The sequence below is a fragment of the Aedes aegypti genome, chromosome 2 (genome assembly GCF_002204515.2).
Source record: "Aedes aegypti strain LVP_AGWG chromosome 2, AaegL5.0 Primary Assembly, whole genome shotgun sequence".
NCBI classification, from domain to species: Eukaryota; Metazoa; Arthropoda; class Insecta; order Diptera; family Culicidae; genus Aedes; species Aedes aegypti.
In genome coordinates this window covers 41,785,066-41,810,675 of record NC_035108.1, presented here as the reverse complement: position 1 = coordinate 41,810,675, position 25,610 = coordinate 41,785,066, and the positions used below count along the sequence as shown (strand labels likewise).

Here is a 25,610-nt window from a genome sequence, read left to right as displayed (position 1 = left end):
CCTGGAACCGTTCTGATAAGATTCCTGGCACGATTCTGGTGAGAATTTGGGCATCGATGCTAATGAGATCCTGAATGGATTCTGATGAGAATCGTGAGCGGGTTTTGGTGAGAACATTTATAGAAACCGGTTGAGAATCATAGGAATATTTCTGATGCTAATGCTACGAGGATTCTGACAAAGCATCTTGAGATGATTCTGATGACAATCCTGAAAGGATACTGATGATAATCTTGACATAATTCTGATTAGAATCATGAGATAATTCTGATGAGAATCCTTAAATTTCTAAGAGAATTTTTGAAGAATCCTGATGATAAACTAGAGACAAAGTAGTCTAATGTGAACCTTAAGAGGATTCTGATGCGAATCTCAAGATATATGGATCTAAATAAGGTTCTCATGAGGATACTTATGAAATTCTGAGCAGAATTTTGAAAGGATTTTGATGAGAATCCTGATTGAGTGTTGATGAGAATGCTGCGAGAAATCTGATGTGAATCCGGAGATGTTTTTGATGAAAATCATGGGAAGGTTTCTGATGCCAATCCTACGAGGATTCTGACAAGCATCTTGAGATTATTCCGATGAGAATCCTGAAAGGATTCTGATGAGAATCGTGAGCGGGTTCTGATGAGAACTTTGATGGAATTCGGTTGAGAATCATAGCAATATTTCTGATGCTAATGCTACGAGGATTCTGACAAGCGTCTTGAGATGATTCTGATGACAATCCTGAAAGGATACTGATGAGAATCTTGATACAATTCTTATTAGAATCATGAGACAATTCTGATGAGAAACCTCAAATTTTAAAGAGAATTTTTGAAGAATTCTGATGAAAAATTAGAGATTAAGTAGTCTGATGTGAACCTTAAGAGGATTCTGATGGGAATTTCGACAGTTTTCAGGAGAATTCTGAAAGGATTTTGATGAGAAACCTGAAAGAATATTGATGAGAATCCTGCGAGAAATCTAATGTGAATCCGGTTATGATTTTGATGAAAATCATGGGAAGATTTCTGATGCAAATCCTACGAGGATTCTGACAAGCATCTTGAGAAGATTCTCATCATTAGAATCACTAGAAGATTCTGATGAGAATTCTAATGAAAAACTAGAGCCTAGGTAGTCTGATGTGAATTCTAAGAAGATTTCGATACAAATCTGAAAAGAATCCTGGTATGAATCTTAAAAAAATATGCTCAGAATTCTTAGAGGATTCTGATGAGAATCCTGAGAGGATTTTGTTGAGAATGCTGTGAGGAATTTGATGTGAATCCTGCGATGATTTTGACGAGAATTTGCAAGAATTCCTGATACGAACCTTACTTAGAACTTTGTGACTTAACCTGAGTTTAAGCACAATGATCGATTATATTCAAAAAATTCGAACCTGGCTTCCGATAGTTTTACCTTTACGAAACCGTTGGATTTTATGGTGTCAGACCATTTGGCCGAATGCTCTCTGTCCGAACGGGTCATTCGGCCGAATGTCGTTTGGCTTAATTACGAACAAAAAAAAAATATTCAAATTGCTACAACACTGATGTTAAGGGTTCATGAATGTTGCTCAATAACTGATCAGATAATTTAATTGTTTATTTTTTTATGTTACGGGACGCCATGTTTGTCGCTATATAAGTGCTCCAAAAGAATGATAAAATCAACCCGTGAATTCAGAAAGAGTTTGTAAACTCTACAGTGTGGAGTCCACACATAACGTCACGATTCTGAGCTTATGGTTGATTCGTCTCTGAATTGTCAACGGTGTGCTAGGGTTTCAAGTATTTTTATAATGTTTTCATCAGATTTGTTTCCTTCTTTCCAAATAGGCTATTCTTTCGAGTTGTACTGGTTCCATAACTGTTAAAAATAATTCAGCTTGTATTTTAATTGGGAATTTTACCTTCTTTAAATCATCGGTAGTTCTTTTTGGTTATACTGATATTATGAGTAATTGTATTACACTTGCTTAATTTTTTTTCAAGAGATTTTTTCTTCGTTCGATAATTGGCTGTTCTTTCAAGAGAAATCGTAAACCGTTTTGCGAAAACCTCTGTTGGCAGCAATTATCGCTAGAGAAGTGAATAATTGCTTACATTTAAAATGTTCTTTTTTCAGCACTGACTGTTTCTTGAACTAACAATTAAAAGCCAGTTAATTTAAAGTTTGTCAATGATGATGTATCAATCTATGAGAATAAGCTGAATCATTTCTTTGAAATTCATCTTGAAAATACATTACAAATACAGCATTTTCACTATTGGTTTACAATTTCGGCCAAACGGCATACGACCAAATGACCCTTTCGGCCAAATGGCATTCGGAAAAATGACCCAGAACTGAATTCTCTAGATGATAATTTTCATGAAGTGTTCATTTATGTGCCAATTCATATATTCTTGAAAATAGAATGCCAAGTAAGTATAATTTTCAATGCCACAGCGTGTAAGTTTACATTTAATTAGCGTTGGTTTTCCGGAATCGCATGCTTAGACTTTCGGTTTCCTGTATCTGAACATGTCAATTGGTCGAAAAATGTTCCACATGACCTCGCATGACTTAATACTTACTATATACATGGACTTTCACATAAACATGGAAATATATTGAAATTTTATCAAGAATAACTGGTGGAATAGGATGTGTACACTAGATTTCCGGCCGTGTATCTGGATTGGCCACTGGTATTCAAATCTTTGTGGATGTATTCGAAGATGCAACCAATCCCCAAAATAAAACTTAGAATTGTTCAATTGAGTCAAAAGATATAAGCAAAAGAGTACAACAAAGTCGTCCACGCCTTTAAAGGTTACTGATATAAACTTTATTTGCTTTTACCATGGGCGTGTATAAAATAATGATGTCGGAGACACTACTACATCTCTTAAACGCGATTAGTTTCTATAGATATAAGCAAATGGTCGTTATATTCAATAAAACTGCAAAATAGATAAATTAATAATAAAAAAAAAACAATTGTGAAACATTTTCGGCATCCAAAGATGGCCGACACACACTGGGGTGGAACGCTGTTTTCGACGGCCAAAACCTCTAGTACTTTGGATGTGCATCCTAGAGATTTGGTATCCTTGACTAAGTATTTTGTAATAATTTGTACTACATTTTGACTTATTCAGATTTGATCCGGATAAGTGAAAACTGATCTAGATCAGTTTTATCTTTTGATAGGAGCGTCCTAGCAAAAAACTTCCTTCTGCAAAATTGTTTTTTGAGGCATTTTTGACATTTCTTTTGAAGACATTTACACTCTATCACTGACGTGAATAGCGATATACAGTCATCTCTCGCTTACTCGATATTGAAGGGACCATCGAGTTAGGAAGGTATACAGAACACATTTTTTTCAATTTTTGAAATTTTGATTATTTCGCAAAGTACATTCAAAATAATACATTTAAATTGTGTAGTAATTTAAATGTGAAAAATTGTAAATTTTTAGTACATTTATCAACGTGACACTTTTTGCATAGTCTTTAAAAATTCAACTTTTTATCACCCTGAAGTGACTTGTCAACCTTCCTAGATATGGATTCTACAAGTGGATATTTCTTATTTTGATGATTTTTTTTTAGTTTGTGACTTGATGAAATCCACGAAGTTAAGGAGTCATATTCAAGAAAACTATGATATATTGTACGAACATTGACACAGCAATGTTTGTCAATGGTGTCAGTATGTTTAAAACATCCAATTACTGCGAACACTTTATCAACACATCCTGTTCCTAAACTGCATCGAGCTCGTTTTTGGGCCTCTTGCGAAAGATTTAAAGTACCTTACCGGTTCGAAACTGTCAGAGCTAGAAACGAAAAAAGGTGCACCGGTGTGTGGTAGCGGAGAGTTTCACCTCACCTTATGCTTTCGACAACATAAATCATAAAGCCATTTTCCAGTCGAAATGATGCCGGTAGAAGCACGGAAGCGAGCAAAAGAAGAGAAATCTCCTTTGGTGAAGTTGCAGACCCGAGCTAGATAGCGTCGTTGGCTCTATGGCTAGCAATATGTAACACAGCTATGAACCATTACGTCTCCGGTGCCGGTGATTTTTAAACTTGCAGAGCGGAGATATCCCCGATGAGGAGCATCTGGGGCCGAGCCGCCCCGAGAAGGATAGAACACTGACTCACATGTGGAGATAGGTCCCAATTTATTTCCACAGGGTAAACAGAGCTGGAAATTGGATGGCATCCGATCGTTCTCTACGGCAGAGATGAGGTGCAGCATTACAGCTTCCTTCCTGCGTTCCTTTATCGAGGTCGTTCTACTTGGGACAGAAGCTTGTGACTGAATGTACGATTGCTTTAGAGCAGTGGTTCCCAAACTTTTCAGAATTGCGGCTCCCTTTGAGATTTTACAAACGTTCAGCGGCCACTTGAAAGACTTATCAGAGTTATATGTACTAATTGATAGTGTTAAATATGTTTGTGATGTAGTGTACACCACATTACCAATTAGATATTTAGAGAGCGAAAAATAAATTATTCAGAATACTTTTTTTTCATCTAAAATCATCCATCACAAAAAACATTGTTCAAAAAATAATATATATATATATTATATATTCAGGATATGCTGAGAATTTCCACAGAAATTCAACAAAATATCTGCAGAAAAAATCGCTAACGTCGCTCTCGTCCAGTATTTTTTAAAAATTCTTAAAAAACGGCTTCACGCCTTCCTGAAGTGCTTCGTTAGGAGGCCGTGAACCACCTGTTGGGAAGCATTGCCTTAGAGCGTGTAGAGAGCTAAACGAACGAGAATCTAATGCATATTTGGGCTGGATGGTTTGGTTGGTACACAGATAGCGGTCGGGTGTAAGAATTTGATGTATCAATGAGCACTAATTTCCTTTTCATCCTGATACCAGCGAAAGGCTTATAGGGCTTCCTATCGCATTGAGCTTTAAGAATGCGTAATAACGGAGGTTTGGATTCCTTTAATTTATCTTCTCGTTTAAGACACTTACTTTTAACTATTTTTGTCTCATTATCTTGGTTGGTTTCTATTTATATTTCTGTCTTCTTAACTTTTCTCTTTTTAATTGTTTTCCCTACAATTTCGTTTTTACTTTCCTGCTTTTTATCTTTCATCATGATTGATATCCATAGATACAACATTACTCAATACTTACTTATTGTTATCTTTGCGCTATTTCAAATTATTGAATTTTCGAGCAGCAGCTCATCATCAACTCATTCACTCCAAAAACAATCGGAGATTAGGATTAATGACTGCCATTTTTCATAATTTGAAATCTCCCATCATGGCACAGCAATCGGAAGCCGTAGTCGGCAGTTGCGAAACGAACGCGTCCGTTTATGGAGAGTGCACCTTAAATGGGGCACTCCATCATTGCGAGATTGGCACCCAGGGTAAAAACTTCGGACGGCGAAGTAAATTTCTGCTGTTGCTCCTCACAGCACAGTTATGAGGACGCGAAAGGCGCACAACTCTGCCCGACTTTGAAGTAGCACGATGACAAATGACTTTACCGCAAGCTGCTCGCAATTTGTTATTTCGGGAGAAGTAATTCTCCATCGGGCCATGGGACTCTTTGGTATGGAAGCAGGTGACGTAACGGTTATTCGCCTGGGGAAACCAAATGGGAAGTAAATATTTGAAAGATGATCAAATTTTGTTTTACAGAATGCTTTCGGTTTCAAAAACATATATATTGTGTAACATACTTCCTACCGAATAACTTACATTATTCATTAATTGCTGTACCGAATATTGTTCGAAAAATACGAAACTAATCGATAATTACCAATTGTGGATGATATCAGAAACATATATTCATTAAATTCATTGTGATCTATACCGATCAAAATCACTTGAGGCCCAAAGTACACTATCGAACTGAAAAAGAAGATTTCCGAAAGCAACGGTGCGGAGGTGTGATGCAAGCGGAAAATAATATAGCCAAGCGAGCAGAAAAATTGCAAAAGCATTGCTATCTTTATCGAAATGCTCTCACAGCAGCCTTTGGAGCCTTTTGGGAAAGGGCTCTCCCGAGGGGAAAACTTAGTCCAGTACAACACGAATCGAAATAAACAATATAAAAGTTGAGAAAGGAACTTGGGCACACTTACTGTCAGTTCGGAAGAAAGTTTTTTTTTTCTTCACGAGAAATATTTTGTTTTTGCTTCAATTGTCGACGAAATGGGTCAAATACATTTCGATTAATTGTAACGGATATAACGAAGTTTTGTCGGCTGTTCAAAACTTATGTGCATGTTTTTTCGAGAGAGACCAACAGAGGTTATTCTGTTTATATGTTTTGTGATATACTGTTTAGATATAGTTTTAAAAAGTTGTTTCAAATCATGTAATCAATTGTTTCAAATTATATTGTTTGCGGTTGACTTGACATCATGCTTGGAAAGGAGAGCTGTGGCTTGAGCTTTATGTTGAAACTTCAAGTTTTCCATTGGAGACTCAAAAATTAGAACTTATGTATTTCTGATCTAAAAGAAAACTGTTTTTGATATATCAACTTCTAAAAAAGTAAATACAAAATATTGTGATTAACCTTGTACTTTATAACAAATTTTGTTAATTATTTTTAAATCGCAACTCTTGTAAAATTATTTACTTTTCTAGTGTGTAATAAGTGTACCGTTAAAATGTCTGCCATTATGATGAGTTTATAGATGTGGCCCGAAGGTGATGAAAGTCGATATAGATATGGTATAGTACTAAATTAAATTTATTGGAACCCTCCAACATCAGCATATGTTGGCCTTAATTTAAAAAAATATTGTTAAGAATATATTAAAAAACACACACAGTCGCGTAGTGCACGTATTACAAATTTCATTGAATCTCAGGAAATCCATGTCAAGTATCAGTACATAGTGCTTTGTTACTCAACAACTCTGTTGATTCGTTACCGATTCTCGATTAAAATTCATAAATTGAGATTTGAACAATTAGCTCTTGAATCACAACACTTTTGGCAATTTGATAATGATAAATATAAGCTCTATAACCTTTTCAAACGTTTTTGTTATTTCATCTATAGACTGAAGGCAATAAATTCAAGCTCAGTTTCGAATTCTCTAAAATGGTTCAAATAAAAGTTTACACACTTAAAGTTTTTTTGATAATATTTTATAATCTATAAGTTTTTAATGTTTAAAATAGAATTTATCTCAAAGAATCAAAAACAGTTTTGTTATTGAAAAAAAATCAACAATAAGATATGCCCCAGAAAAGATGATTTATGAAAAATAAAAAGCAATTTAATAGTTAATGTGTTCTCCTTTGGCCTTAAGGACTTGCTGGAGGCGCTTCGGCATGCTTTTCACCAGGTTTTGTAGGTGTTGTGGTTCTAGTTCTTCCCAGGCGCGCTTCAAGGCCTCAAAATAATTATGTTTGTTGGTAACACTAGTTTTGTCAACCCTGGTATCGAGAATCACCCACAAATTCTCGATGGGGTTGAGGTCTGGGCTTTGTGGAGGCCATTCCAGCGGTTTAATCCGACGGGGGTGTTTTTCATGGAGTGGAGTAGGAAGCCTCGTGAAAATCGATGGAATAATGACGGCAGATTCCTACATCAACATCTTGCGGGAAAATCTGGAGGTTTCACTGATCCAGACGGGCCTTGAAGAGAAATTCATATTTCTCTAGAACAACGACCTGAAGCATACTGCCAAGAAGACCAAGTCTTTCTTCCGGTCTTATCGGATTAAGCCGCTGGAATGGCCTCCACAAACCCCAGACCTCAACCCCATCGAGAATTTGTGGGCGATTCTCAATGTCAGGGTTGACAAACTGGTGTTACCAACAAAAATAATTATTTTGAAGCCATGGAGCGCGCCTGGGAAGAACTAGAACCACAACACCTACAAAACCTGGTGAAAAGCATGCCGAAGCGCCTCCAGCAAGTCCTTAAGGCCAAAGGAGGACACATTAACTATTAAATTGCTTTTTATTTTTCTTAAATCATCTTTTCTGGGGCCAAGAAGGAAGTGGGCACTTTATTTTGTCACTATTTATTTTTCAATATAAATTGATTTTCTTTTTCTTTGAGTAAAATTCTTTTTTTTATCAAAATTTCGTAAGTGCAACTTTAAAAGAATATCAAAAATAAAATATCAAAAAAGATTTAAGTGTGTTAACTTTAATTTGAACCAAATCAATGAGAGAAATTCGAAAACTGGTGAGGTGGGCACTTTATTTTGCCTCTCAGTGTAGTTCCAAAGAAACTTACATCGCCTATGGATCGAAATGCAAAGTCAAGCAAATGAGTATGAATATTATTGATTGAGTTGGTTCTTAATTACGCTAAAATGTGTGAAAGTTTAAGTTTCCCAACAATTTCTTAAATTTTGGGCATATGATTCCACATGAGTAAATGGAGCTTAAGAATATCTCACAATTCTTGACGTTATAAGATTTTTATATGTTGAAGTAGCGTTTATCTCACCAAGATCCCCTGTTTGGTAATTAAGTGAGTACAACAGGTGTTCTCGTAATGAACAAGTAATGCAAGTGTAACATGCATTTTTTTTTTATTTTTTTAAATGGCACTGACCCTTAACCAGTCGTATAAATAAACGGAGTATTGCAGTATTGAAAGGAATCGATGTTCAAGGTCCACCAAGGACTCCATGGAACATAGACTTAAGGATTTACAAGCTGAAGCAATTGTATATTGATGGTTTATAATACTGGCATAGAGCATAGAGCCAAGTAGCACTGGTAAAACAATGCTATATTTTAGAAAAATAAATCAAATTACATTGTCATTGCATTCTAGATAGTTTGTAATATATGTTATAAGCAATTATCAATTTGGGTTACTAAGCTGTTACATTAGGGCAGTTTAAAATTTAAAATGTTTCCCATATCTTTCTTACAATCCTTAGCATAAAATAATGTTCTGTTAAATTTTCAGGTTTTTTGTGGTGATTTAAGGGTGCCAAATAAAATGTAGGTTAATATGGAAAATTGGAGAAATTTTGAAAAATGTTCCAAACACTTAGTACTGTAATGTAAGTACAAAATTACAATCGCGCAGTGAAAACTCATTCTTCAAACCTTAATGAAGGTTGTTGCTGAAGAATGAAATTCCTTTGAGCTAATTTTGTTCGGGATTCGAATGTCTGAGACTGTGTGTCATTGTGACTTTGACAATAATCTATACCGATAGTCATCGGAAGCAAAATGGTTGGAATTGATTCAATTAGAGGAATAGCATCACTTCTTAAATGGATGTCTCTTCGTGCTAATATCTTCGGATTGAAATTGCTCTCTTCAGCAATTTCTTTTTAATGTTTTGAAGAATGATTTTTCACTATGGATGAGAATTTTGTTCTAAGATTTCTGTTCTAACGTGTCCGAAATCTTTTTCAAAATATCTCCATAGTAACTTCATACAAATCTACATCGTCTTTGGGCCACCTTGAAACCACCACCCAGAAAGCTTAAAATTACACAGAACACTGTTTTTATGGTATGAATGGTACGCAGGATATGGGAGATTGGAATTTTTTAAAATTATGAACCGCCCTACTGTTACATTGTGACTAAAGCTTTGTTGACACTTCTCACACCACACGTCATAACTACGGACTCACTAAAAAGTATTGCAACACTCTGCTGAATATTGAATCACCCCTCTAAAAAGTTAAACATCAACTCAAAACAGGTAGATTCACATAGCTTTATTTTGAGATCATTATGATTTGCACAGAAGGGATTTTCAGAAAAGTTATCCTGTTGTTCAAGGGGCTTTAGGATATTTCGTCGAATGACATTTGGTCAAAAGTACATTTGGTCGAATAGGTTTAGAACATTTTATTGCATGACATTTGGTTGAATGACATAAAGTTGAATAAAATTTTGTTGAAAGCTTATTTTGAAATGGTTTATTGAAAGATCATTTGGAAAAAACAAGATTATTGTTTCTAAGTTTTGCGAAGTTGGTAAAATAGCGTGTTCATTTAAATCATTCATTTATTGAATGAACAATGGGTTATTTTATGTAGTCATTTCAAATTTAATACATCTATTCGTTTGTGGTTTGAAGTTATGCAGGATTTCGTTGGTTATTCAAATAAACTCTTTAGAAGTAGTTATTTTTGTACATTGACTGAAATATTTATCTCTAGTGAATTTATTATTCTTTTAAAATATCATCATTCGTTGAAAAACTGTTCAACAAGTTATTTCAGTACTCAAAGTTGTGAAAATTATGATTTTTTAAATTTATTTTTCTTTTGAGATGTCATCTCTCTTCGCAATGAACTGCTGTTCTTCATCTGATGAAAACATTCAGAGAAAGAGAGTGAATGTAATTTTTCTTTGGATTCCGGGTCCTTTAACTTATGGACGTGGGCATGAAACGTAAAAACACAGTTAGGTGAGTACCGTGCATCAAATTGGCTAGCTGCATATAGATTGTTGGTAAAAGGGCTGATACTTTTTAAATTATTCAATTACTCTTGTATTAGCGATAAAATGGCACTTCCGAAGATAAACGGACTGCACGTAAACTCTTGTTTCCACATGTTTTTCCCAGGAAATGTCGGTTCGACCAAATGTCATATGCTTCCTGATTCTATTGAACCTTTTCAACCAAATGTCCATTCGACAAAATGTCCGTTCGACCAAACGTACTTTTGACCAAACGTACTTTTGACCAAACGTACTTTCGATCAAATGTCATTCGACTAAATTTCATTCGACCAAATATCATAGATTCCGTTCAAGGACATCTGGAGGAAAACAGTGTGATTCGCCACTAGGTGTCAAGGCAGCATCCATTTATTACGTAACGCTAAAATTATCAAAATTCAACCCCCTCATCTCATCTGTGTGAAAAATTTGTATGAACCGTAACGCTTGAGCCTACTCGTCCCTCCCCCTAGAGCGTTACGTAATATGTGGACGGTGCCTAACAAGCATGCAAAATTGAGCATTTTAACACTTCAATTGTCACGCTGTTGTATTTTGTACAACACAGTTGAAAAAACCTCGCTATTCGTTCACTACAGTAGCGCGGTGGTTCTGACGGTGGCAAACCGCGCGACGACTAGAAGGTTAAGCATGATCTATCTTGTGATCCACATGACATAGAAAGTTCGAGTCATCAACAGAAGAAACTCAAGGGCATTCGGAAGACAGACAGGTTGGTTCAAAATTTTGCTGTTAGTTGGCGCTGGTAAGCATGTAAATTGAACATTTTAAACAAGCTTTATCTTGCGATCCACATGAGGTAGAAAGTTCAAGTCTTCGGCAAGGTTGTTCAGAATGTCAAGGATATCCGGAAGGCAGACCTTTTAATTGGAAAAAAAAATCCGCTTGGCGTCGCTAGTGAGCAAAAAAATGAGCATTTCAAGCGATTTTTATTTTCTGAAATACAGTCAGGTCTCTTATTAGACGATACCAGCCACTTTACGTCCACCAAAATTTCTCAGCTGTCGTTTATTTGATTCAGGTGAACAACAATCAAAGAATCAGCTTTATCCCATTGAAAACCATTGAGAAATTGCGGTGGGAGGAAAGTGAGTGGCAGTGTCTAATAGGAGACTAGGCTGTAGATTTTTTTCAACATTATGTGAGTCAGACCTGAATCACTTAATTATGAAGTGAATCATCTTACATAAATCATATGAATATGAAACACTTGAATATAAGGCGAATCAGTTTCCGTTTATGAAGAGATTTAGAAATGAATTGGAACCACTTGAATATCAAGTAATTCATACCTAAATCAAGGGAATATGAAGCGAATCAATCCTAAGTCACTTGAATATAAAGTGAATCAGTCCTGATTCATTAAAATATGAAGTGAATCAGACTTGAAAAACTTGAATATGAAATAAATCAGACATGAATCACTTGACATCGCTTAAACATTAAGTGAATCAAACCCGAAACAGTTGAATAAGAAGTGAATCAGATAAAATCACTTAGATATGGAGCATGAATCATTTAAATATGAAGGGAATCAAACCTGAACCATTTGAAAATGAAACGATTCAGTCCTCAGTCACTTGTAAATAAAGTGAATCAGGCACGATTTTTATTTTGATATTGAGCGAGTTAAACTTGAATCACTTGAATATAAAGTCAACCAATCCTGAGTCACTTGGATTTGAAGTGTTTCTGATTTGAATAGTTTGTATATGATGTTAGTCAGACCTGATAAAGGGTGTATGGAATAAAATTGCACCACTTTTAAATGGCGGAAACTTTTTACCCGTTGGGTATTTTCTATTAAAATTGCTATTAAACTTTGAGTGTAATTTGTTCTATATGTGTGTAGCTGTGTAAGTTTCACTAGCAGATGTGCAATCGTTAAGGAGATGGAGTCGGAAGTACAGCAGCGGTGTAGAGCAATTTTGCGGATTTATTTCATCGTGCCATCAGCAAAAGCTGGCCTCTGTTCTAATCGTACCACGGAACGTCTTGACAATGAATCGCATTGAACAAGGGGCCAAAAATAATCTCCGTATATTGTCAAGGTCCCACAAACGTGGTAGTTCAATTTCAAGAGGAATCTCAACAGTTCAAGGTCGAGATGTGAGCGAAGAATTGAATCACTTCAAACTGAATACAAATGCAAAACACGGAAAAAAGACGTACAAGTCCAAAGGTGCCTAATCGCGAAGAACGGCCAGAATATGCGTGGAATTTTGCCCAATATTTGTGTGTGTCGCAATGTGATTCCGTACTCGCACACAATCTTATCGAATCAGTTGAATATGAATCAGATCTGAAACACTTGAATATACAATGGATCAGAGTTGTTATATTAGAAAAGGATATGATTCTCACCTTAATCACTTCCACTTCCAAATAACAAAGGCTTTCTGAACAACATTCTGGACATTTAATCTAATCAAAATCATGAACTAAAGGTACAGTTAACCCCTTCAATTTTAAGTTCAAAATACTCGATTTCGCATGCTCACTTGCGCCACCCAGCGCGAGAGTAACGAATCGAACTGTTTGCCGTCCAGATTTCTTTGACTGTCTGAACAAATTTGCCGAATACTCGAACTTGCTTCTTCATTTGGATCGCAATACAGAACTAGCTTAAGGTGAAGATAAATCGAAGCCAAACCTCAAATTTTCAAGAGCACGGATCTGGAGAACCAAGCATCCGTGTATGCTGAAAACTTAATCGATTGGTCACTCGCTGGTGGTGTCCAATCGATTAAGTTTTTAGCTTAAACAGGTGTTCGGTTCTCCAGATTTGTGCTCTTGAAAATTTGAGGTTTGGCTTCGATTCATCTTCACCTTAAAATGCTCACATTCACACGTTCACTACCCCCTCCTAGCGGTAAAATTACGTACTAATCTGTTTGCCTATCGGATTTCCTTGACCTTCTGAACAATTTGGCCAAAAACATTCATTCATTCAATTTCTTATCAAAATTATGAAATAGATATAGTGTAAAGTACACATTTAAACATAATCAATAGCGCCACCTGACGGAAAAAAATATAAATTAAACTATCTGTCTTTTAGGTGCCTTTTACTTTCTAAGCAAATTCGCCGAAGACTCGAACTTTCTATCTCATCTGGTTAACCAGATAGAATTTCTTATGTTTGATTAAATATTAAGCTGACACGGGGGACCGTGTTATTATCCCTTTCTTTTGTCTCACTCTAACAATTATTATACAAAATTTGCAGAAGCAAATCTCGAGTTTTGATGGCTAGAGGATATCGGAAGAAGTCTTCCTTCTCTGGTTGGAGGACACCAATCCGATTCACTGAGTTCGCAGTCAAACAGTTTGATGAATTCTTGTCTCGGAAAAACATCTGGAGAACCAATTCCAAACACAAGAACAGATCATCCTGTGGGGATTCAAAAATCAAGCTACACCGTAAAACTGGATGAGCTTCGCATACTTCTACCACATTTTGCGGGGAAAGAAGGAAAAAAAATCGAAGATTTCATCAACAGTGTTGAGCACACACGAAAAACTTTCAACGTTGAAAAAGAAATAGTGAAATTACTAGTTTTCTCGCAATTACATGGAAATGCTCAAAAACTTAACTCTTATCAAAATCGTTTCACAATGAATTTGCCGGAATTTCTCAAAATTTTGAAGACAACATTTTTTGCAACCATGGTAACACTTGAAATAAGGAAAAACTTGAACTTCGAAGTTGGAAAAACTATGAGTCGTTTCAATATTATTATGTTGCCAAAATAATTCTAGCCTCACCACTGAAACTTGAAGAAATGGAGTTAATCGAGTACATCGTTCAAGGAATTCCAGACAATAATTTGAAGAATTTTGCAAAACTTTCCGGATTTAAGTCCGTTATTTTTTTACTTCAAGCATTTTAGTCAATTCATCTTCCATCATCACAAGTTTCCAAGTCAACTGTTTGCTTCAGATGTAATTTTCCTAAGTCTGACATTTATCCTACTCTAAAGTCCATGACTACTATGTTAAGTCTGTGGCTGTGATGTGTGAGATGTTTAGTTATCTACTTTACTTAATTAATACATGCACTACATTTCAGAATTATAGTGAATTATTCGACATGTGGAGTGATACTTGAGATTTGCTTCTTCAGATGGATAGGAATGATTATGTTGACGTCCAGTGCGGGCTTAATATTAAGCTGTATAATTGAGAATCAAACGATTTGCTTTTCTGATGTCCTTGGCTTTCTGAACAACTTTGCCGAATACTCGAACTACCTATTTCATTTGGACCACAAGATAGAGCTTGCTTAACATGTTCAATTTTACGTGTTCACTAGCGCCACGTAGCAGCAAAATTTTTCCGACTGTCTTTGACTTTCTGAACAAATTTACTGAAGACTCGAACAAGAGTATGCTTAAATAAGCATGTGCTAGAATAAGGGCGTGAGTAACATGACCGATTTCTCTTCATAGATCCTTTTCTTCTGTGAATAAAAGTGTCGAGATGCAAGTTTGTCAGCATTTTGTCACTACAGGACGCAATGCATGTGAAAAAAAATCTGAAAAATTATTGTCACCTTTATTCACAGAATAGAGAAATTGATGAAGAGAAATCGATCATACGACTTACGCCCTTATTCCAGCAAACGTATGAAATGCTCAATTTTATATATGATCACTAGCGCCACATAGCGTTGAAAATGCGAATCAAACTATTTGCGTGCTGATGTCCTTGATCTACTGAACAACTTTGTTGAAAACCCGCCTCATTGTAGATCATCAGCATCTCGAGATATAGCACTATGGATGTTCCTGATTTGAGGTGATGCTAAACTTTTGAGTGTGATTCATTATTCAGCTGAGTGTTGCAATACTTTTTCAAGCAAGTCCGTATTTGTGAAGGATAGTTTAGGTGTTGCATTGTGCCTTGTATATAACTTTGTTTAGAGTAGTCAAAATGAATTAGTTACATATAGAATGCTAAATTTCAAAAACTCTTACCCCACTCGAACTTTTGCCCCACTTTACTATAAACGTATTTTCGCATTTCATGAATTAGTTCTTACTTTAAAATATTAAATGATGTGTATCTGTTGACTTCTTGCAAATTTCAACGTATTTAAAGTTCAACATGATAAAACTAGTAATATGAGAATAGAAACACACAGGTAAAGCCAAGGAAAAAGATGATAGGATGATGTATCATACTCGAGGTGACAAAGCGATTTTCAAACTGACGGATGATGGTAGCAGAGGATATTGATGATTGTGAATTTAGCGTTGACAATCGGTGGCGATCGTTGTGATGTTATAAATTGTGAATCCAGCGCACTTATTGCTTTTAATTGTAGAAATGTGTGAGAACATAGGAAGAGAGCGTTCGGTTGGTCAATGTGTTAGAGTTAGTGTATGTGTGTGTGTGTGAGGGAGCGAGCGACAGTGGGTTACGTATTGACACTTTTCGCTGTTTTTTTCCTTTCGCTTATAGGGAGGTTGGTTAGCAGTTTGGTACTTTTCTTGGCAAATTCGGTGGGTGGGAATATTGTCGGTTAGTTGGCATTTTGGTTGCTGTTGCGATTATTTTCCGTGGTAGATTTGATTGTTGTTGGTTGTTTTTAGAGCATATATAAAGAAGAACACGTTGTGTGCGATAGTTTTCCACCCATGGGTGACATTGAGACTAGCCGTAGTCAACCTTCTGCGGTTGCTGTAGTAGAGAAGGCGACCGATAATTAACCATTATATAGTATATATGGAAGAAAACAAAGATGGAAAACGATTCAAACGAAGAAAAATAGGCATGGAAATGAAGAAAACCGAAACGAAAGGAAGACAAACTGAAAGTGTGATTGTCTTTTTGCTGGATCATTTGAAGTTTTTCTTTCTTGTGTGTATTTAATACAGTATGCAGTTTCGAAAAAGCTTAAACTATTCTGTTAAGTGTAGAATCGTATTGTTCGGTAGCATAAACAAAATAACAAACAGGGGCCATTTAATTAGATATTTTCTTTTGGTTCATCTGTTCATAAAAAAATCATAATTTCGAGTCATAAAATATCTTTAAGAGATAGATCCAATGAAATCGAACACAAAAAAAATGCTCTCAGCTCAGAATTGTCGTACAAAAGGCAATTTGTTGGCATTGATATACCGTATCGGGTGACTTTTTCATGGTTTTCGGCGTATTCTGAATTCGTCACACACTCACAAATGAAGGCACAACACAGAAAACAAAAATAAAAATGAAAAAACACAAAAATAGATCACATAAGACATCTGACACAAATGATTGGGAACCGAAGGCTTCAAACTTGGTAAAAACGAAAGAATGAAACTTGTTCTGTTCCTCGAAAGCAAAACACTAAAACTGAAATTTACAGGAATGTTCGCTTATCAGTGCTACGTTGCGCTTGTATGTTTGATTGCCTTGATTTTTTTTTCAACGACAGGTTTTGAACAACTTGTATACACTTTTATTACAAATATTTTGTTGTATGCGTTTTTTTTTTCTTGTATTGAAGCTTGCCTTGATGTACAATTCTAGTAGGTGAGTTCTTTCCTAATGAAGGCTTGAAACAGCAAATTGATCACTTTCTGTCGATTCAATCATTTTGAACATTTTACAACTCGAGACGAATCGAACGGAAAGTGATCACTGTTCAAATTTTCATTATTCTGTACAGACAGTGATCTTATTCTACACTAGTTTTCACTGAAAAAGTTACACTCTGGGCCAAATAAATTTGGTGAAAATGGGTTTTTAATTTTCTATTTCCTGATTGTGGTAAAAATTTCGCGAATGTAACAGCGAATCTACTCTTTGAACGAATGGCGCAAAATATGAAATGTTTTAACACACAAGCTTTCTAGAGGCAATCCGGTGGACAGCTGGACGCCGGATGATTGTACATAGTGATGGCATCCCATTGACGGTAATTGTACAACTGGTTGATCCTTTATCGAGCTGTGTATGGTGCTTTGGTACACTGAGGACTGGAATGGAATTTTGCGTTGTGATATTGTTGGTTTGCGGTTTGAGCTAACTGCTATTGACGACATGAGTCACGAGTTGACTTAACGACTTGAAAAGCGTTTTGTTTTATTTTGGAGGTCAATTACGTCGCACACTGAAAGAGAATACACACTCCGAAAAAATCATGCGATTTTACGTCTTTTGGATGCACATAAAAGAAGCGAGCCAAATGACGGGAATTTGTGTTACATTTTTGGTGTCTGATTCGGGAAATGTCAATCATAGCGGCATCGTTTTTATGTCCTTCATCATGTAAAATTACATTTTTCTTTCAATACATCTTTCAGAACCCATTTTTACGTCATTTCATCACTTACATCATGTGTCATTCAGTCATAATGTCCGGAGTGATTTTCATTGTTTTTAAGAGTGTACTGTCGAATCTTTCAGTAAGATTCCTTCGAATCCTGAAAATGGTTTTTTTTCGAATCCCGAGGTAGGATTCTTTCGAACCTTTAAGCAGGATTTTTTCGAACCTTTAAGCAGGATTCTGTCGAATCCTGGAGCAGGATTCTGTCGAATCCTAGAGCAGGATTCTGTCGAATCCTGGAGCAGGATTCTGTGTGATCCTGGAGCAGGATTCTGTCGAATCCTGGAGCAGGATTCTTTCGAATCCTGGAGCAAGATTCTATCGAATCCTGGAGCAGGATTCTGTCGAATCCGGGAGCGGGATTCTGTTGAATCCTGGAAGCAGGATTCTTTCGAATCCTGGAAGCAGCATTCTTTCGAATCCTGGAAGCAGGATTCTTTCGAATCCTGGAAGCAGGATTCTTTCGAATCCTGGAAGCAGGATTCTTTCGAATCCTGGAAGCAGGATTCTTTCGAATCCTGGAAGCAGGATTCTTTCGAATCCTGGAAGCAGGATTCTTTCGAATCCTGGAAGCAGGATTCTGTCGAATCCTGGAAGCAGGATTCTTTCGAATCCTGGAAGCAGGATTCTGTCGAATCCTGGAAGCAGGATTCTTTCGAATCCTGGAAGCAGGATTCTTTCGATTCCTGGAAGCAGGATTCTTTCGAATCCTGGGAGCAAGATTCTTTCGAATCTTGGGAGCATGAATCTTTAAAATCATGGGAGCAGGATTCTGTTGAATCCTGTAGCAGGATTCTTTCAATTACTTGAGCAGGATTCTTTCGAACCATGGAAGCCCATACTCTTCCGAATACAATTATTTATTCAAATTGCTCATATAAGCTATGGATTGCAAAAACATATTCAAAACGTGTGTTTCCTCAAAAAAGGATCAAATCTGCATCCAGACGTTGACGGCACGCCTCTCCCGCCCATCAATGCGTCATCAATCATCGTCATCTATTAAGCGGCTTAGACCCTCTCGGTCGAGATTCGCTTAACAAGTCACTCCCACTCCTAGAGCCGTTTAACGTTCCCATTTCAATTGCGGAGATAATGCGACGGATCATATTTCAAACAAGTCAAAGGCGACTTACGTTCCCATACTCGAGCTAGCTGTTGGCTCGAAACCGTTGTCGTTGTTGGTGGCAAATCCATTCCAGTCTTGGAGAGGGGGGTGATGTTCGGTCTAAGCACACATACACACGCACACATCTACGGAGAAACACGCACGATTGGGAGGGAGGGTTTCTAGGGGTTAAGAAATCCTCTAAGTAAATGCACGAAAACGTCTGAAAAGCGGATTTGAATGGTGAGTGGGGTGGAGAAAAGCGATATTGGAAGTGGTATTTTATGTGGTCGATTTTAAAACTGTGAGCCCTGGTTCTGTGAGAAGTGTGTTTCCTTATAACTAATCCGATGAGGCTATTTAGGCGCACATCATCGTGTGTGCTGTTTGGCGAAGGGGTATCTTTTGCAGATACGTTTGTTTGTTCATTAGCTGTGTGATGGCAGGGAAATATGCGATTTAGTAGTGATGAGAATGTGTTTCTGTGTGTATATGTCTGTAAGTGTGTAACAAATAAAAGCGATTTATCTTCCACTTTTCTCCACGGGATTATAAACGTACCCTGAGCTGGGGGTTGGACGTGGCATTAGAGAGGGGTTTTGGGATGGAAGAAATCTGAATCTGGTATTTTATGGCCAATGGCACACGCATGGAAGAGAACGGGAAAGACGGGTAGAGACAGAGAAAGTTGTGGCGAGATGTTGACAGAAGGAAAATATAAGAAATTACGATTCGCTGGGGGATATTTTTGCAGAAATAAATATCACCCAGCGAGATGGAGGTTCGCCAACCGCAGTGAAGCAATGAGTTCGGGAGAACCGATTTCGGACCAAATTTAGCCCACGCTGTCTTGTGTGATCTGGTCCAGCAGTGGGGGGCCCTTATAGGGTCGTTTTGTGACCTTGTGCCTCCCACTGTGGGCGGTTTAGTGAGCTAAAGGGAAACCGGTTCGTCCCGGGTGGTCATTGCTGAGCGGTTTGCTAGGAAAAAAAATGATAATACAAGAAACAGATTATGACGAAACGAAACATACAGAAGATTGAGCGTGTTTTTTCGCAATGTGTCTCGATAAACGACAGCAAGCCGCACTTCGTCGAAGGGATGTGGGGAAAACTTCTGTGAAACATGTCATATTTTGTTCCATTTCATATGAGACCTAAGACGCGAATCTTCTTTTTTGTAATGTACGTTTGCTTCTCATCACAGGTATTGCGAGATTCGCATAGTCTTGGCACATTTATGATGTTTGGAAAATCGAGAGAATTTTAGTGGAATTGCACCTTTTGGGGAAACTTACACTTAGCATTATATAATAAGTAATTAAATAGTTGATAATGGTAATGAATGGCAATTCCGGTTGATACTTACAGCTTTCTATTTCTATATGACATAACTGTCTATCCATTGGAAAATATTGTAAATTCATTGGACATGATGCTGTGATTGTTAATCTGCAATTAGTAAATAGCATAATGAGACAACGTGTACTTACAATAGAATCCAATGCTTTGATGCTTTCTGAATTCGCTGTTTTGTATGCTTTATCTTTATCTTCTGATTGAAAACAAAACCAAATCAAAGGTGGGTGTCAAATAAGTACATCGATCGGGAGCAAACAACATAGTTTTTCTGATCTTCGTCATTGAGCCTTCATTTTCATTTCCCCCGAAGGACTTTAATGCCCTCCTTACAGAGAAATATCATTTTCACACATTTGAGTAGTGGTAATATGCATTAATGTTACAAAAAATCCAGCAAACATTCGCGCTGAATACCAACCGAAAAAGCTAGATTCTCAAAACTAATTCAGCCATTATTCAGCTGCTAACGTTTTCTGGCTTGCACTAAATGTGTGTTAGCAGTGTGTGGTGAGAGCGAACAAATGTGTGAATGGTAGGGTAGGTGTACCAGTTTTGGCCACCCTAAGGAAAAATATTGTTTATACATAAATTAAACGACCTTTGGTTACTGTCAATACATCAAACGAAAGCTTTCAATCCATGCTCAGCAGGGAAAATATAAAAACTAATCAGAAACTTTGTTTTTGTATTAAAAATAGTGGTGGCGAATACTGGACGACTTGCACCAGTATTCGCCACGATTTTAATTTCGGTTCCTGAATTCGCCACTTACGTTGACTTCTTATGGAGGGTGGCGAATCAGGAACAGGTGGCGAAAAATAGGTACAAGGGAGCAAAAATTTTAAGGAAAATGATTTTTTTCTATTATTTTCTGAGAAAATTTTGCGGTTTCCAAGAACGTTTCCGTATCATTTTAAAGCAATTTAGCGAACACTAAACAATTTGCAACCATATGTGTCGTGAAACGGTATATAATCTGGGGTGGCGAATAACTGGTACATGGCGAATACCGGTACACCTTCCCTAGTAGTGATTATTGTTACTTGTTACTCATTTCGTTAGAATAGATAAGATCACATCAAAGTAGATCGGACCACACAGCTTTCTTGTACAATGGCTAGTTTTAAGAGCACACACACGTGCACACGCTGGCAAAGCTTTGGGATGGACTTTGCGCAAGGACGCGGGTGCCGTCGATGGTGTGTACCAGAAAAACTATACTGCTCGGTGACACTGATTCGGTTTGGCTTGCTACTGGTTTTGAACGGAAAAACACTTACACGAAGGATTTTGGGAACCACGGGAAAGGAATCTTGAAGGGATATATTGTTGGGCAACATAAAGCAAGCATAGAAGCTGACTTCGAGTTAGATTTAAATGGCACGGACATTTTTCATAAGAATCACTCATTTCTGACCTTGAGGAAACTCTGAAGAATCTAGGGTCCTAACAAATCCTGGAGAAAGATTCTGATGAATCCACGAGAAGGATTTTGTCGAATCCTGAAGAAGGGTTCTATCGAAACCTGTAGCAGGATTCTGTTGAATCCTGGAGAAAGATTTTGATGAATACTGAAAAAAGATTCTGACGAACCATAGAGAAGTATGCTGACGAATCCTGGAGAAAGATTCTATCGGATCTTGGAGAAAGGTCCTATCGAATCTTGGAAAAGGATTCTATTGCATCCTGGAAAAGGATTCTATCAAATCCTGGAGAAGGATTCTGTCGAGTCATAGAGAAGGATTCTGTTGAATCACGGAGAAGGATTCTGTCGAATCATGGGAAGGATTCTATCGAATTCTGTAGCACGATTCTGTCGAATTTTGGAGCAGGCTTTTGTCGAATCTTGTAGCAGGATTCTGTCGAGGAAAAGGGTTCTATAGAATCCTGTTAAACGATTTTATAGAATCCTAGAGAAGGATTCTGATAAATCCTGGAGAAGGATTCTGATGAATCCTGGAGCAGGGTTCTGACGAATCCTGGAGAAGGGTTCTGGCGAATCCTAGAGAAGGATTCTGACGAATGCTTTAGAAGGATTTTGACGAATCCTGAAGAAGGATTTTGACGAATCCCGGAGAAGGATTCTAGCGAATCCTGGAGAAAGATTCTGTCGAATCCCGGAGAAGGATTCTAGCGAATCCTGGAGAAGGATTCTGCCGAATCCTGGAGAAGGATTCTGCCGAATCCTGGAGAAGGATTCTGCCGAATCCTGGAGAAGGATTCTGCCGAATCCTGGAGAAGGATTCTGCCGAATCCTGGAGAAGGATTCTGCCGAATCCTGGAGAAGGATTCTGCCGAATCCTGGAGAAGGATTCTGCCGAATCCTGGAGAAGGATTCTGCCGAATCCTGGAGAAGGATTCTGCCGAATCCTGGAGAAGGATTCTGCCGAATCCTGGAGAAGGATTCTGCCGAATCCTGGAGAAGGATTCTGCCGAATCCTGGAGAAGGATTCTTACGAATCCTGGAGAAGGATTCTGCTGAATCCCGGAGAAGAATTTTGCCGAATCTTGAAGAAGGATTCTGCCAAATCCTTCTTCAGGATTGTGCAGAATCTTGGAGAAGGATTCTACCGAATCTTGGAGACGGATTCTGCCGAATTCTGGAGAAGGATTCTGCCGAATCCTGGAGAAGGATTTTGCCGAATCCTGGAGAAGGATTCTGCTGAATCGTGGAGAAGGATTCTGCCGAACAGAGAAATATTCTGCTGAATCGTGGAGAAGAATTCTGCCGAATCATGGAGAAGGATTCTGCCAAATCCTTCTTCAGGATTGTGTAGAATCCTGGAGAAGGATTCTACCGAATCTTGGAGAAGGATTCTGCCGAATCCTGGAGAAGGATTCTGCCGAATCCTGGAGAAGGATTTTGCCGAATCCTGGAGAAGGATTCTGCTGAATCCTGGAGAAGGATTCTGCCGAACAGAGAAATATTCTGCTGAATCTTGAAGAAGAATTCTGCCGAATCATGGAGAAGGATTCTGCCGAATCCTAGAGAAGGATTCTGACGAATCCTAGAGAAGGATTCTGCCGAATCCTGAAGAAAGATTCTGATGAATCTGGAGAAGGAGACTGACGAATCCTGGAGAAGGATTCTGACGAATCCTGGAGAAGGATTCTGACGAGTCCTGGAGAAGGATTCTAACGAATCCTAGAGAAGGGTTCTGACGAATCCTAGAGAAGGATTCTGACGATTCCTGGAGAAGGATTCTGCCGAACAGAGAAATATTCTGCTGAATCTTGAAGAAGAATTCTGCCGAATCATGGAGAAGGATTCTGCCGAATCCTAGAGAAGGATTCTGACGAATCCTAGAGAAGGATTCTGCCGAATCCTGAAGAAAGATTCTGATGAATCTGGAGAAGGAGACTGACGAATCCTGGAGAAGGATTCTGACGAATCCTGGAGAAGGATTCTGACGAGTCCTGGAGAAGGATTCTAACGAATCCTAGAGAAGGATTCTGACGAATCCTAGAGAAGGATTATGACGATTCCTGGAGAAGGATTCTGACGAATCCTGGTGAAGGATTCTGACGAATCCTGGAAAAGGATTCTGACGAACCCCGGAGAAGGATTCTGACGATTCCTGAAGAAGGATTCTGATGAATCCTGGAGAAGGATTCTGACGAATCCTGGAGAAGGATTTCGACGAATCCTGGAGAAGGATTTCGACGAATCCTGTAGAATGATTCTGACAAATCCTGGAGAAGGATTCTGATGAGTCCTGCAGGATTTTGACGAATCCAGTTAAAGAATTCTGACGAATCCTGGAGGAGCATTTTGACGAATCCTGGAAATGGATTCCGACGAATGCTGGAGAGTTATTCTACCATATCCTGTGGATTCAATTTTGTTGAATATATAATTTATAAGTCAGCTATCCATTCAATCGAACCGGCTTGCTAAATGTGTCTCAAATGGTTGGGACAGTCATTTTGGAGAAAAGGGTCAAAGCACGGAAGAGGAGAGTGTGGAGTAACACACGAAAACAACAAAAAATTACAAAACCTATCGTGTTTTCACATCAAATGGAAACCATAAAACACTTTAAAAACACATACATAACTGAAGAGCAAAAACAACATTGATGCCGTTCAGCTCGGCAGATGCCAAGTCGAACGACCTCTTTCGAACTTAAATTCTATCATATATAGGGTTTGTACGTTGCAAGTGACGCAGAAATCTTACCGAATACTTCTAGTTATAGATCCAGAATGATGTATTCTTATAAATTCATTACTAGTGGTCGCTATATGAAAGTATGATTGTTTCTCATTTACAAAAAACGTGTCGGGTACCCAAATATTCTTAATGAACTCAGATCCAACTGATAGTGTTTCTACACCCGGCCTTTTTCTGTAAGCTAAACGTGGATCAGACCAAAATTGTCGAAAGTAGAAATCCAATGTGAAATCCTATCGTTTTTCGAGTTGGTTGTTCGTTTGGTTTTTGGTTTGATTTTAGCGTTAGGTTTTATATTAACAGTAAGGTTGTTTGGTTTTTCGATTTGCGATTATTGTTTTGTTTTTGCGAGAACGTTAACCGGTCGATGTGGAGATGAGATGATTTTTCCGGACGAGGACGACGTCATTTGTGTTTGCGGATTTTCGTTTTGGTTTTCGTATTGGTATCGGTTGTTTTGCACAACGCGCGGGGAAAAAGAGAAGAAGAGAAGAAAAATCAACGGTTACAAAATTGGGCACTTGCTGTTCACAGGGTGGCGATTTAGAGTAATTTGGTTTGTTTTTCTTATGGCACTAATTAAGAAATTAAGTAACTGCTTTGTTTTAACGAACTGAACATATCGAATAAAAGAAAACACCAATGCAGTAATACAAATCGATTATAGGCAATATTGAACACACACTATTACAATGTTACTACGTAACGAAAAATCCGATAACAACACAAACGAGCGGTGGGCGGTGTAGGAGATAGAGAGAGTGGTGTTTATAATTAAAATTAAAACTCGAAGAGCTTTCATCAATTTATCACTGTCATCGCGAGAATCGCGAGGGGATAGAGAGAGGCTCTTGACAGACTCGTTAGCAGACTGCGAATGTTGGAATTCGTTCATACTGTGAGAGAGACAATCATCACCGTGCGACCTTCGAAAGGTTGATGAAGTCAAAGGGATTTACGCTCATTAGCGCTTCGGATTTGGCTTCGCTTCAATCAACTGGGTAGGGAGATCTCTTTCCGGCTGAACGGTAACTGCAGTTGGATTAATATTTCCATAAGCAGCCGTAAATTAAGATAGATGGAAAGCAAATAACTAGTAGATATCAATTCATTTCACTGCTTGTTAATGGATGACGAAATTTATCATTGAATGAAGTTTGCAGTACTCTTCTTAAATAACGATTTATGAGTGCC

The 25,610-nt window shown here is 37.7% G+C and overlaps 1 protein-coding gene across 12 annotated transcripts in view; it reads right to left on the bottom strand.

Moving 5' to 3' along the window:
- LOC5570466 (gamma-aminobutyric acid receptor subunit beta) overlaps window positions 1–25,610 on the bottom strand; it is a 233,463-nt gene that overhangs the window by 51,271 nt on the left and 156,582 nt on the right. For all 12 annotated transcript variants that reach the window (XR_002499536.1, XM_021840621.1, XM_021840618.1 and 9 more), the window contains exons 5-6: window positions 24,423–24,649; window positions 20,250–20,332 (exon numbers count right to left, since the gene is read on the bottom strand). Coding sequence is in view for 11 of the 12 variants with exons in the window: in XM_021840621.1 (XP_021696313.1) it covers window positions 20,250–20,332; window positions 24,423–24,649 (310 nt within the window). In the remaining variant the exon portion in view is untranslated. The remainder of the gene's footprint in view (window positions 1–20,249; window positions 20,333–24,422; window positions 24,650–25,610) is intronic.